Consider the following 14920-nt stretch of genomic DNA (forward strand, 5'->3'; position numbering starts at 1 on the left):
TCACGATTGTGTTTTTAAGATGTATACTCTCAACTGCGTGACAAACATGACCAGCTAAAAGGTCTTACTTCCAGTGCTTGCAGATGCCCACGGTTTCACTGCGTCGGGATCAGTATTACATTAAAATGTGCCTTTTCCCATAGAACCACAAGTAATTAAAGTCTCAAACACCACACTAATGTGTCTGCCACTGATTCTTCAATGATAAACACACATTTTAAGAAGCACCAGATTTTCATCTGTGTAAAGGAAATTTGGTGATGAAATTATTGGTAAAGAAATGAGAATCCCAGGAAATTAAGAAGACCCACAGGGAATGCCATACCGGTCTTTTCTTTAATCCCATCAGAGCCATTTCCATGGGAACACGTGTTCAGGTCTGGAATGCTTACCTAGAGCAGACGTTGTACGTTTGCTGACAGCGTGTAGTGCGGTAGGCAGGTATACGGAAAACGACTGGCTCACCGGGGCCATTGGTACTAAACAGGCAACTTTTTCTACTGCAGGCAAAGAGGGAGAGGCCCTAATAATTTAGGATAAAGAATTATTTGTAATTTATGACTCCCAAAAGAAAACTAAGCTTTCAAAAGCTGAATATCGTGTTTTTCAACAAACACCGGTTGATAGGGAAATATTTTTGAGAAGAATTCTGGCACAGGCATCCGTTCTCGACCCCCGGTCAGGCAGCCAGGCTAAGTTCAGTACCTGCCTCAGTCGAGTACTTTCTTCATCTGGGTTTGCCACAAATCAGCTTGCCACAGAGTGTAGGAGCTGACTCCTTTCTGGTCATTTCTCTCTGAAAAGTCAACAGGATGTCCAAGATGCTTTGAGGGAATCTTTGGAAATGTGGTGGTTATTTCGAATCCCCTTGTGGAGGGCTCCTGAGCTCAGAAGCCAATTCAGTTTCCTTGAAACTGGCAGCTTGGGAGTCAGGTCACAGCAGATGGTGTGGGCTCCTTGGGGCAGCCCTAGATGGGGCAAGGCAAGTCTGTCTACACCTTCCAGCACAGTGCGACAGGTCTCTGCCTTTCTAAGTGACTGTTTGACCTGGGAAAAACCTTGCCAGGCGGCACACTGTGGCAAGTAGATATAAAAACAGGAGACGTTAAATCTCTTCCCTCAAATATATCCATTTGGTATCATAATGTGTCATACACTCAGATTTGAATGTTGTTGAATATCCCCAATTACCCCATTCTGTTATAGCCATATTAGGTTGAAAAGGAAACACATACACAAACAAGTCTGTTTTAACCTGAAATAATTTTGTTGATATTTGAATTGCTTTCAGTGGGACATTTGCTTTCAACCACAAGATATCTCCATCTGGATTATCGGAGTACAAAATCTCTTCTCTCCCCCCTCCCCCAACCAAAACAAAGAAACAAACAAAACCCCAAACCCACAACTCAGCTTCAAATAAGTTTTGAAGAAATGAGACTCTAAATATTTACATATGGGTCGAGAAATAAATCACAAAACTATTTACAAAAATACACAAGCTTATATGCATTAACAATTTACACCAGTTCACAAAAATATTAAAACATAAAAAAAAACACTATATAAATTAAAGTTGAGAACTCAAAAGTATGATCTAAGACTTCCTAGGATGCTTCTCTCATGCAGGTCATGGCTGAAAAAATCAGGTTTTGCTACCTTAGAATCTAAACTGTGAAACAACCATTTTTAGTCTTTGAACGCTAACAGTACTAATCAGAAAAGGAAAAAAGACCCTCTGTGCACACCAACATTAAAGTATACCATTCCTGACATTTCCGTAACACACAGTACTGAAAATCACATGCCTCTAACCATTTGGAAAGTAACTTTCTGACATACTTCTGCTTTCCTTATTATTTCCTTACACACACTGCTCAGACGATACTCGGCCAACATAATGAATGGATGACTGACAAACGGGGCTGGGAACGGGTATTTGGACTTTGCAGGCTCCGTTTTTAACTCAAAGGGCACATTCCAAATTTATGCCATATGTGTCTATTGCTGTTTCCCATGTGGTCACCCAGTCTTCTATCTCCACTCATATTAATGGTCCCTCTTCTTTACATAGTCCTAGAATTTTTCAACCTGACTCTAACTTAAAAAAAAAAATGCTCTGCCATTATAAAAGTGTGCAGGCCCTATCCATGGGACCATCCCGGAGACTTGCATGTTTTAAAGGAAACTGAATACAATAAGCAGTAAGACTCGGATGAAATTAATAAGAAAATGGCACCTCTGGGGCGGTCAGCGAAGTCTCCGGCCAGACGTCTAGGGCGTATTCGTTTCAGTCAAACCAAACTGGGACATTGGAATTTTGCCAAAAAGATACAATCTGGAGACATGGCGAAGAAAATACCAATCGAATTCAATTATGGGTTTGATGCACAAGGGCAGCTCCATTTCCTTGATCACGATGTTCCGTATCAAAGCTCGAACATTTAATTACTGCTTGTGAAGCCGCACACAAGGTGAACTATGCTGAGGTAACCTGGCTCACAGTGATTTGCCGTGCACTTTCTACCCTACAAGACCAGAAAGGGAAAGATACAGGCAAAGTCCCTCAAAGAACTGACTCCAAAGTTAAGGCTGTATCTATATCAAGTGACACAACTCTAGATTTTACCTAAAGTTTGTGTTTCACGATTATACCAGTAATTTGGGTCATTCTTCTGTATTCAAAATATTCACCTGATATTTCTAAGCCCATAGGACATTAATAAAGTAATTGCTTTGAGGAATTAACCTTAGTATTCATAAAATAGATTTAGGTTCAGGAGTAAACAATGTGTGTGACAACAGATCCACAAATATTAAGACTGGACAGGACTCCTTCAGCCACCTCCTTCTGGGCTCTCTGTTACTAACACCATCTGTACCTCGTCATACCGGCTCCTTTCTAACGCTCCGTGCTGCTGGTGAGAACTTACAGGGCATGTGTGACCTCAGAGGGGTAATGCATTGCCTACTTGACAAAAAGATGGTTAAGGTTAAAAAAAAAAAAAACGTTAATGCTGCATACTCACCAAAGATCAAAATCCTGTATGTAGCACCTGACATGTTTGTGTGCTAGAAGAAAGTGTCCTATCAGGTTTCCTAACACTGTGACTATATTCCCATTGTGTCTACATGTTTAATCTAGAGACCTCCGTTTCCACAGACCTTTCACAGGTCAGCATTTCAGGATTGCTACCATGATCTTTATTGACTGAATTCCTCTCATCAATTCTGGGGAAACAAAAGAAAACCTTATAGAGTATCTCCACATATAAATAAATGTGTTCTTAAAACTTTATTTTTTTCTAAATATAAACCCTTAAAATGCAATCACATGATTTTCTTTTAAATAAAAAAAAGAACTGGCAGGAATCCTAATCTTTATACAATTTCACAGCAATAATAGCAGCATGTATTTAGCCTCGTAAAAGATTTCTTCCTTTGCTCTAAATAAAAGTTAATTCCAAGTTTTAAAAAGCCAGAGCAGCAATCATCCAGTAAATGGAATGAAATTCTCCTAGTGTCTTCTACAAACTGAGCTTTTAAAACATGTGCATGGACAAAACTCAAGTATTACTGAGAGTTATGGAATGCCACGACAATCTAAACTCGTTTGTAAGTATAGGACTGCCTTGTCAGTCTGGCATATGTGCTCGGGGGGGCAGGGGGTGTTGAGAAGATGGAGTGGAGTGGCCGGCCAGACAGTGGTCTGCTCCTGCTCTAACCAGGAACGTGACTTTCAAAAGAAAGTCCTGGGTACTCAACATGTTTAACATGCCCGCAGAGTTGTAAGAGCTATTCCTGCGATGCTGGTGTAAATGGTAATTAAGGACGACTGTGGTTGCACAAGTACAGTGTGAACAAACAGCACGTGAATCCTTTAGGATGTAAACAGTGAACTGCCCAGAATTCTGGTGCAATGGGGCTGTGCACTAAGTGTAATTATTGCAGGGGCTTGCAGTTTACTAACAGGTAATTCGTAGCTACTTTAAGAGTTCCCAAGAAACCTGTACTCTGGTTTAGAAACAGAAATTAACATGTAAATTTGTAATCATGATAAACGATGTGTATTTATCCACCAGTCAAGTCATGCTGGGTTTGTTTTTTTTTCTCCCAATGGCGGGGGGGCGGTGGGGGGGAGTGGCTTTGGAGAACAAATGGTGTGAGATGTTTTACTAGGATTACAATTTATCAAATATTATTGAGAGAAAAGAAATTACTGAAGGCAGGCAACACATCAGAAGCACTGATGGGGTTCTGTGGTGCTAACAAAGTTCACTGAGTTCTGCCTACGAAGCTTCTTCTCACTTTAGAATCCCTTCTGCAGTGGACATCAGCCTGCTCGCCGAACTGCACGGAACAACTCTGAGAAGGATGAAAAGGACGTGGTTCAGCTTGGGTCTAAATGGCCTGACATTTTATGATGACTCTTTCTTAAATGCTTCAAGTCTTAATTCCTTTATTGTTTTTTGTAATTATAATGTGCTAATTGTCTGACAGAATCATCTGAAGGATCGGGGAGAAGTTTTTCTCTGTTCGAATTTAACACACCAGACCCTTCCAAGTCAGGGAGAAGGAAGTGAGGGTAACTGAGTGTCAGTCTGGGCACCTGCATGGCTACTGAAAAAGTACGGAGGAATGCCACAGAAAATGCAAAAGCCTACCAGGAAATAGACAGAAACTGCTCTGCGCTATACAGCAAACACTAAGAAGGACAAAGTTAAATTCAAATTCGGTGAAAGGCAGTCCTCAGGCTCTTACAAAATTAGCCCCATATGGCAAGTATGGTCTGTGACAAATTTCTTCACTAGGTTTTCAACACAGTGCTTTACAATCATTCAGATTTCTTTTAATGACAAAAATCAGTCTATAGATGGAAGAGGTGGTGATGAAGCAGGAAAGGGGGAAAAATGGTAATTTTTCTTTTTTGTTGTTGTTTTTAATGTGGTAGGGGGGAATTGTAGCTTTTTTTTTTTTTTAATCTTTTTGGTTACTGAAAAAAATAGAACAGTCCACTGTCCAGCAGAGGCTGCTTCAACTCTATTGCTCCGGGGCTCATTCTGCATGGATCTGTGTTTCGGGGTGCTGCAAGGACAACTCTGTGGGCAGGAAGGCCCCCTGACCCAGAGCGGTAGCATATGTCCTGTTTTGTGGGTGGGGGAAGCCAGAGGGCACATAGGTCCCCATCGCTCCTCCTGCAAAGCCTCCTCGCTGGTGCTGGGGTGGGGAGTGGTAACCCTCCAGGTTGTCATACTGGGACACAACAGTCATACCGCCCTGGCGCTTGCCGTGTGTTTGGTATTGGTACAGCACAGTGGGGTCCCTTTCCGAATGCTGAGTATGGTGGAGCTTCAGGCTATGACTCCGCTCCGGTTTCGGGGGTGGGACTACTGACTGGCCCAGGTGTTCCTCCTCTTTGTAGCAGTCTCTGGAGTGTTTCTCTGGGGCGGGAGGCTGCCTAGCCCGAGGCCTCTCCAGCTCTTTGGAGAGCCTCACCTCTTTGTGGTTCAGTCTCAGAGACTCCTGCCCCGATGTCATGTATGTCCCTCCAGAGTTATGGTAGCTGACTGGCTCAGAAGTGTCTGGAATCCCTTTGGGCCCATAATCTAACTGGCCAGCCCCTTGGGGGTAAGGTGGCCCATTTTTTGATTCACATAACTGCCTATGGCTTGCTTCCTGATGTGCCCTGTGCTCAGGGAGACTACAACCCATGTCGTGAAGCTTCCTGTTCCTGAGGCTACTCTGCTTCTGAGGGAGGGATGGTTTCTCCGACTGTCCGTTGCCATATCCTCCGTGGTGGTGGGCTCTATCAAACTCTGGCTCTGGATGCTTCCTGTAGAAGCGCTCCTCTCCCTCGGGACTGACGGCCTTGGCTGCGTGCCGCCCCTCCTTGCCCTCTGCCACTGAGAGAAGTCCAGTTTTCCCAGGATCTGATTTACTACGCAGGTGGATGACATAGATCCCGCCCAGGTCATCCTGCACGGCCGGGGTCATGTTATCATACTGGGACATGACAGGCCCTTTCACCTTCTGCCGAGCACGGCTCTCTCTCCGGATAGACTGCATGCGGTATTTTTCCATGTCCTCAAGATCCCATGAGGTGTAAGTGTGCTTTACCTCAGCAGTTGGAGGCATGTTGACTACATTATGGTCATTACCAGAGAAATAGCCGGTCATGTTGGCCCGGGGACGTGGGAGCAAACCAGCATAACTGTAGAAGTTCTTTCCTTGCAGCCTCGGATTGTAGAAGGCAAAATCGCGATTGGGTAGGCGGTGAAGGGGCCTCAGCTGTACTGTGCTGTAGGCGTCCACATCACACAGGGCTCCTTCTGGACTGTAATAGGAGCTAGAAGAACTGGAGTATGGGCTATACCGGTAGTGGACCCGGCCATTCTCAAAGTAAGGCTGAAGCTGAGTGACGTGATAATCTGAGCGGGCCTGGGAGGACTGATATGGCTTATACTGGTACAGGGGTCTTGGGCAGTAGGCTGGTTCATCGTCTGGGGGAACTTCCGTCCGTGAAATGGGAACCGAGCGAATCATGGAAGATGGAGGGGCATGGAGAGACTGTACCCTCCGGATGGTAGGGTACGGAGGAATATCTTCAGGGTAACAACTACTCCTAACGGAGGAGCCCAAAGAAGATACATACTCAACTCGGCCGCATGGCTTGGAGTGATGTCCAGACGCGTTTCTTCCTGGGGCCACGTATGTGTTGTAACGAGGTCCCATGGAGGCTGGTGGCTCTGATCTGGCACCATACACCTGGTGCTGCTCCAATTTATTGTGGTGTGGAGGTACGCTCTGGGGACGGTACTGGCAGTTGGGGATCATACTGAAATGCAGACAGTTTTCTGGACCAAAGGGTTCAGTGGTGACATCAGGCCTCGCGAAGGCGGAATAAGTCGTCTTCTGAGAAGCATGCTTAGGTTGTGGGACAGGAAGTGGTAAAGGCAGAACATCGTCCACAGGAGCTGAGGAAGCAGTGACAAAGGGGTGATAGCTGGCGCTGCTGGCAGGATCTGCACTATTGGAGTGGATGGCAGCGGCCATTTTACTCTCCAGCGTCCTGGTGGGGGGCACCGGTGCGGTAAAGCCACAGGACGAGTACACGGGGACAGACTCGGCGCGCAGGTGCAGTGGCGGGGCCCTGGCACCTTCCCGCACCTTGTCAGGAAGGCCCGGCTGGAGAGCAGGAGCAGACATGGGACACTGAACGGCTGTGCTGCCATCACCGACCAGGACATGTGCGGGGTCATCGGTGGCTCTGGGTTCAGGTGGTCTCTCTGGAGCTGGAACTGCTTGAACCTATTGAAAGATGACCACATTATGAGCTTGTTTTTTATGCTCCCCTCTGTGGAATCAAACACTGTTCGATTCGTAACCCACACTCTGAGGCTATTTGGAGTAGCAGCATGAAATTTCCCAAGCCATGTGGTGGCACTGGTCAAGACGGCAAGCCAGTCCGTCCTCGCTGCCAGGAAAAGAAGGTCTGTGCTGCAGCTGCCACAGCAGCCATTACCATCCTTGGAAAACTGTTCTAACTTACGATCAGTCTTCAATGTGAGACAAGGCTGCTTATGACATGACCTTAATGTGCAGACCAAAACACATAGTCAAGCTCAGGGGCACCTGAGTGGCTCAGTCGGTTAAGCATCCAACTTCAGCTCAGGTCATGATCTCATGATCTCGCAGTCTGTGGGTTCGAGCCCCATATCAGGCTCTGTGCTGACAGCTCAGAGCCTGGAGCCTGCTTCGGATTCTGTGTCTCCCTCTTTCTCTGCCTGTGCCCTGCTCATGCTCTGTCTCTGTCTCTCAAAAATAAGTAAACATTAAAAAAATTTTTTAAAGCATAGTCAAGCTCAAAAATATACACCCATCTAGCTAGTCTATCCATCTAGCTCAGCCTCCATGCCAAGAACATTTTGTTAAACAAGGAGAGTTGATCCCAGCTGGAGAGATTTGTGAAGTGAATCACAGTGACAGGTAGTGAGCAGTTTAAGCCCCCGAATCCAGGGAAGGGTAAGGAAGTGACCTGTCTGATGTGCCATTCAAATCAGTTACTGTCTGTCCCCACCTTCTATTCCACCCTGGTCTGTAGCAGCTGAAGCCAAACGGGACCCCCACTGCAACAGTGCTTCCTGAGAAGCAGTTGCTAGAAACAGCATCCTCCACTAAAGACTAGATATTGAAGTCCTTTTAGTTCACGGTGACCACAAAATGCATGGACTACTTTTCTAAAGTACGAGAAAATTTGAAAGAAACTTCAGCATTCTGCATACAACATTCTCTCATCACAACAGATGTCTGGCTGCAGAACAACCTGCTGGCTTATGCTAGGAACTAACAAAAGACCTAAAATGATGTAATCGCTTACATTTCTAAAACCTCTGTAAGGCAGAAAGGCAGAATAAAGCACGGTCATTGTGCACATGTGAATAATTGGCACAGGGTGGTTAAATGACTTGCCCACAGTCACAATGAATCACTGGTGGAGTTGGGCAAAAAACAAAAAACAAAAAACAAAAAACAAAAAACAAAAAACAAAAAATACCAACCTGCAGCCCCGAGAGCTGCAGCCCAATGTGACTTATTTGATCATGACCTCTCTGTATTATAAGAAGAAACCACCTAGGTGCTTTAGGAAGAGAAGATAGCAGGCAGAGTTCAACAACAATCATTGAGTAACTGCTCCTTCCTCAGAGAACAACCAGCATCAGGGTAAAGGCAGGGTCCAACCTCAGATAGGAAACGTTTCATGGAAACCTGCCACAGGACTTAAAATAAATGTCGTATCTGACTCACCCTGCTGACAAATGACATACCTTTGGAAAGCATTTCTTTCATCTCCCTGAATCCCTCCCCTTCTTACCTTGTGGGAATTATTTAATCCTGTGCTGGCCGCTGCTTGTACCTGCCCCGTGACGGGCAGCTGCTCCGCTGGCCTCTGGGAGGGAGGGGGGGGAAGGGGGCAGCTAGTTCTGTGCGGACGCTGGAGGGTGGCGGCAGCAAAATCGGCTGCGGTGGGTTGCTGGACCACATCCCAGCTGGCTTCCCTGGTGCTTATCTCAGCCGCCGCCGGAGTGGTTGTCAGGTAAGCCATGGTGGCTGTGCTGGTATTCTCTTCAGGGGACCCAGAAGGAGGGTAGATTTTGTCCTTCGGCAAACTAGAAGGTGTGGGAGATTTGTCTGCAAGTTCTGAAGGGTGATGGGGTTTATCTACACTTGCACCAAGATAAGGAGGCTGATCTCCGCTATAGAAATGAAGCTGAGGCTGGTCCTGATCCATAAAGGAGACAGTTGGCATACTGGTCTTCCCAGAATGGTCTTCAGAGAAGCTTATGTGATCATCAGACTTAGAGTCTGTTAAGGGAACCGATGGGAGTCTGGCCTTTTCTGGGTCCCCAGATAAATAGGTTTGATGTGGATGATTCCCTGGTAAGTCTGCCTGGTGGAGCTGCTCCCCGGATTCAGTTGCACTGGAATGAGCGTGATTCCCAACTGCTGTGTCTGCTACAGGCTGGCCACAGTTCCCAGATACCTCGTTCTGGAGGCGGGATTCCTCTGCTGGCCTATCAGTTTGGTAATAGGCTTTATCTAGAGTGATGTTAGAGTAGGAACTAGGCAGTTTATCTTCGTTTGCAGCCACTGCTAGGTCTCCGTAATTCGTATAAGCAGCCTGGGCGGGCCCTGGTCTCTTCAATGACTGAGTTGAAGCTTGCTGTGCAGACTCAGCCAGTGCTAGCGCCAACAGGCGGGCCACATTTTTCGGAGGCGGTGGTGGTGGGATAAGAGAGACTGAACTGACGGGAACGGAATCCTGAGGGGGGTCATGGGTAACTGCTCCTGGTGGGAAATTGGGAAAGAAAATGAGAGTGAAAAGGTAGCTTGTGTTATCCTGTACTGGAAATCCAAACACTCCCCATCTGATCACTACCAAATAGGTGCCTTCCATATTTCAAAATGGCAATCCATGACTTCCATCCCACATGCAAATGTTGTAGAGAACACATCTGGTTCAGGAGGAAAACTAAAACAAATTGTTTAGAGATTGCAATCTCCTCTTGAACTGCTACAGAGATGAGGGGGAAAAAAAAGCGGGTCCCTCATCTGGCTCAGAAAAGATTGCTTAGAAAACAAGCTTCAAGTGCCTGAAGACTGTTATTAAGAATAGTTTTTTTTGTTTGTTTTTGTTTTTTACATTTGATGGTGTAGGCTGGCTGGTTAACTTGTAAGGCTATAATATAGGTATTTTTATTAGAAGAGAAAAAATCAAGAGCTACGAAGTTGTGCAAAAATTATCCATGAATTCTGACTGTCCAAAGACTTTAAAAGGGGACTTTATGAAGGTCTGGAGCAGGACCATTGGTCCTTTGGGAGACTTTTGTTTGGCTGATTTTAATTTAGGGCTTTGAGCCATCAGCACCTCCCAGAAAAAACAAAAAAACATTCTCTTTGATTAAAGGCTAGCTGTGGAGCAAATTTCTCTCTTAAAAGGCACAGATGGCACACAGGATTGATGATCCCTCTTAGCTTAAAGAAAGAATGGAGAAAAACAAATGGTACCTGTCTGAGTCTGTCCAGAAGGTACAGCCTTACTCTGACTGCTTAAGACGGCCTGTTCCTCTTTCCCTGGTGACTCTACTTCTGCAGCAGCCACCTGGTCTAGGGGCTGGACGTCAGACTCACATCCTTCTTGGGACTCTCTCTCTTTTGTTTTCATCTTTACTACCTGGGTGGGGGATCTATTTATGACATCACTTTCTTCAATGCTTTTGTTCCAAGTTGGAGAAGACGCATTCGGAGCTGCTGTATTTGAAACCGTACCAATGACTTCAGATACCCGAGTGGGAAGAGTCACTGAAATTGGCTCAGATATGTTCATTGAAGGCGATTTGCTTAGTTTCCGTCCAATCTTTGGAGAGAAAGCGTAGACAACCTTTTCAGTGAATGAGGATGGCTTGGATGACTTCTCTTCAGTTGGGCTCAAGTCCAGGGTAAAGAATGGACTCAGTTTCTCCTGCAGAGGAGAGACGGCTTCAGAACTTGCCGTGCTTCCTGGAGTCTGCGACTGGCTACCACCTGCTTCTGTATCCTTTTTATTGGTACTTGGTTTATCCTTGGAGTATCCTAATGAATCTAAAAAGGAAGCACCGCTCTCCAGACATTCTGATTCAGCCTTAGGGGGACTACACTGAAATGACATGGGATCAAAATCCAGGCTGGCTACTCCAATGTCTGGTGGGCTCAAGTCAACATCTTCAGCTGCGTGAGGAGACATAAGAGCTGGAATATGGAGCAGCCCTACTTCCTCCTCACTTTCATTGTCATGGGGCAGATTATCATAGGAATTACAGCGGTTCCCCAGCATTTCTCCATTAAAAGAGGCACTCAGTGCATCACTGCTAGATCTGGGTCTTCGGGGTCGGAACAGCTTGGAATCGCCTGGCAAAAACGGATAACAGTATCAACATTTGAATGCATATGATACACAATACACAACACCATGAAAGTCACCTAGTCAGTAGAGTAGTAATGCACTACGTGGGGTAATAAAATGTTAGCGTCTCAGTTTCTTTCCAGAAATTGTCTCTTGGGCGTACGGTTGGAACTCCCAAACCAAAAGCTAAATAACAAAAACATCTGATAATATTCAGAGAGAGAATGCAGCCTTTGATGGTTTCAATAGGAAAAGGGACTCAGAACTATTATTATTAGTCCAACATTGACTCCTGTGGTGACTTTGGGCAAGATTTCATTTCTTTTGGTCTTAGTTTATCACTCATCTCACACATGACTTCTAAGAATCAACCACTAAAAGAGTACTTTGGATATATAATAGCAAAGGGGATTTTTTGTTTTTGTTTTTGTTTCTTTGGCAGGAAAAATCCTCATAATAACCACATTTCTAAAAAGCAAACATCTCAATTAAAAACTCCCTACAATTCCATAAAGTATTTACATATACTTAGTACAGGATTCTTTTCAGATACTTAAGCAAAAACAATTTCATTTTTTTCTTTAATGAGTATAGGCTTTGAGTTTCTCAGGCAGAGTCCTTCCATAGTAGACTGTTACATGATTTTATGATATTGCTAAATATCCACTGGTAAAAGAAATCTTCTATCCCACCATTCTATTACAATTATTAGAATCACCATGTTGAAAATGTACTATAAAGAACTAGATAAATGCATTCAAAATAAAATTATAAAATTATAACCACTTATAAAATTAATCTCTACTAAAATATTATTTTCTGCTTAATACTGGCATCTACTCAGGGGTGCCTGGGTGACTCAGTCGGTTGAGAGTCTGACTTAGGCTCAGGTCATCTCACGGTTCATAAATTCGAGCCCTGCATTGGGCTCTGTGCTGAAAGCTTGGAGCCTGGAGCCTGCTTTGGATTCTGTGTCTCCCTCTCTCTCTCTCTGCCCCTCCCTTGCTTGCTCTCGGTCTCTCTGTATCTCTCTCAAAAATAAATAAACATTAAAAATATTTTAAAAAAATACTGGCATCTACCCAGTCCAGTTCATTATATCTGTGAGTCATTCTCTTAACTACAGAGAAATGGAAAATCTTGGAACCCTTAAGATGTCAGACACCCAACTAAGGGATGTGTGAGGGTTTCTTGAATCACAAGCAGAGCCACGGGTCTATGAGGATCTGGCAGTTAGAAGAGTTAATAAATGAAGATGAGAAATCTGACCAGCATGACAACACCCAAGATACCTCAAAAACATGATTTTAATATCAACAGATTAAGAAAGCCCTTGGGAAATCAATGTAGCTCCTGATTATTTTTGTAAAAAGGGCCTTTTTTTTTTTTTTTTTTGAGAGAGCGAGCCAGAGCAAGTGAGTGAGTACAAGTGGGGGAGGGGTAGAGGGAGGGAACAAGAGAGAATCTTAAGCAGCCTCCACAGTGAGCATGGAGCCCAACACAGGGCTCAATCTCAGGATCCCAAAACCATGAGATCATGACCTAAGCCAAAATCAGGAGTCTGACGCTTAACTGACTGAACCACCCAGGAGCCCCCAAAAGGGCCTTCTTTACAATCCTGCTGCATATGCCAAACATGAAATAAAGGATGTCCTATTTGCTATTATATGGTTTTGTCAAAAAAGTTGTACGTCCTTCTAATATTGCAGTTCATTGTTCAGTCTAAAACACAGTACATAACTGCAACTATAACCTGACTTTTGCCAAGTAGGGGCTTAAAAAACTTACTTTCCTGATTTTTAGTTTTGTCAAGTTGCAGTGAAACCATTTTGTACTCTTTACTAGAATTTTGGTCGCCATTTTAAGAGGATTCACTTGCAAGTTTTCTTCTCCTCATACTGAGGATATATCTTCAGATAATGAGGACTGCCTATAATCAATCTGATCTATGAAATTTAATGTCAGGTTAAGCCATTTACAAGACAAAAGACTACTAGTCTGAAAGCTGCTTCATTTTATACTTTGTGAGACTGTGCTTTCATGAAATCTAAAGCAAGAAATACTAATAACATCATTTTCCACTGGGCATTAATAAATATAAATGGTTAACTTAAAACATTTCACCTATTTTTACGTAAACTGAATAGCAATCATGTCAAAGTGAGGAAATGAGAGACTGGTACTATATGAAAATATCAATGGACAATATCAATATCAATATCAATATGCTAGATGTTAGGATTCTTTGGAAATGATAGTCTATAGCCTATTTATTAAGCATGTACTTATTAAATATCCTCAATTGTGTTCTTTAATGAAATAAAGAATAAAACAATTGATGCTTTTAGTCTTACCATCGACTGCATGGAGAGAAGTAAGAGATTCTTCACTCTTAGCTGAACGGAGGGTTCCTTCCGCCCTGCCACCTGAAGAAGGAAATCCAAATAGCGTGAAGTTTTATTCACTGCTACAGATGTAGAGGAAAGGAACACTGTTCGTCTCTACACACATTTAAACTGCCAAGAGTGAACAGCTTAACATTTTGACAATCACATTCAATTTAAGCATTATATTATATAAGGTGCTGTCTTGTTTTCAGATGGTTTCCTATGTGAAAAATCTCTTCTAAAAGATTATGAACTTGAGAATACGGATGAATTTTAAAACTTCTTTCCGTTGTATTTCCTAAAGACTAGCATGATATCTTAAGATGACATCATACTAGACTTAGGGTAAGACCTAAATCTAATGACTGGTGTCCTTCTAAGCAGAGAGGACACAGAGACCGAGGAGGCCATACAAAGACAGGCAGGGAGTAGAGTGACACCACCAAGAGCCAGCAGAAGCTGGAAGAGGTGAGGGAAGATTCTTCCCTGGATCCTTTGAAGGGTATATGGCCTTGCTGACACCTCAGTTTCAGACTTTTAGCCCACAGAACTATGAGGGGATAAACTTCTGTTGGTTTAAGTCACCCAATTTGTAGCAACTTGTTATGACAGCCCTAGGAAACTAACACAGTGCCTTGATTACGTATGTTGGATCTTATTTGTTAAATATCATCATCCTCATTTACCTCTTGGCCACGCTCAACACTGGTGACACTTTCTGTTTAAACCCCTCCTCCATGATTTCTGGTGATCACAGAAATGAGAGTAAGGTGTGTCCACTGCCTATCCTTCTGTAATCATTTCCTCTTACTCTTTTCGTAACAACTCTCCTTTTTCCAGTCCTTTAAACACTGCTTGTCTCCGGACTCAGTTCCCAACCTGCTTCTCTCACTCAACAGGCTCTCCCATAAAATCTCTCTCCAGAGTTTTCATCCTTGAGCATTTGCTGATGACTTCCAAATCCATATTTCTACTAATATTAAGCCCCTTTACTGAATTCCAGATCCATACTACTAATCATCTCTTGGCCATGTCCAACTCACCGTGTCCAAAATAAACACATCGTTTTTCTTCCCCAGACTACTACTCCCTA

General features: G+C 43.9%; 1 protein-coding gene across 7 annotated transcripts in view; it reads right to left on the minus strand.

Moving 5' to 3' along the window:
- Window positions 1–1469: 1469 nt before the first annotated feature.
- ARHGAP32 (Rho GTPase activating protein 32) overlaps window positions 1470–14920 on the minus strand; it is a 300846-nt gene continuing 287395 nt past the window's right edge. For all 7 annotated transcript variants that reach the window (XM_047878217.1, XM_047878214.1, XM_047878218.1 and 4 more), the window contains 4 exons: window positions 13795–13866; window positions 10567–11445; window positions 8873–9846; window positions 1470–7308 (listed from right to left, as the gene is read on the minus strand). In XM_047878217.1, the coding sequence (XP_047734173.1) occupies window positions 5056–7308; window positions 8873–9846; window positions 10567–11445; window positions 13795–13866 (4178 nt within the window). In that variant the 3' untranslated portion in view covers window positions 1470–5055. The remainder of the gene's footprint in view (window positions 7309–8872; window positions 9847–10566; window positions 11446–13794; window positions 13867–14920) is intronic.

The sequence above is a fragment of the Prionailurus viverrinus genome, chromosome D1 (genome assembly GCF_022837055.1).
Source record: "Prionailurus viverrinus isolate Anna chromosome D1, UM_Priviv_1.0, whole genome shotgun sequence".
In the NCBI taxonomy this organism is placed as follows: domain Eukaryota; kingdom Metazoa; phylum Chordata; class Mammalia; order Carnivora; family Felidae; genus Prionailurus; species Prionailurus viverrinus.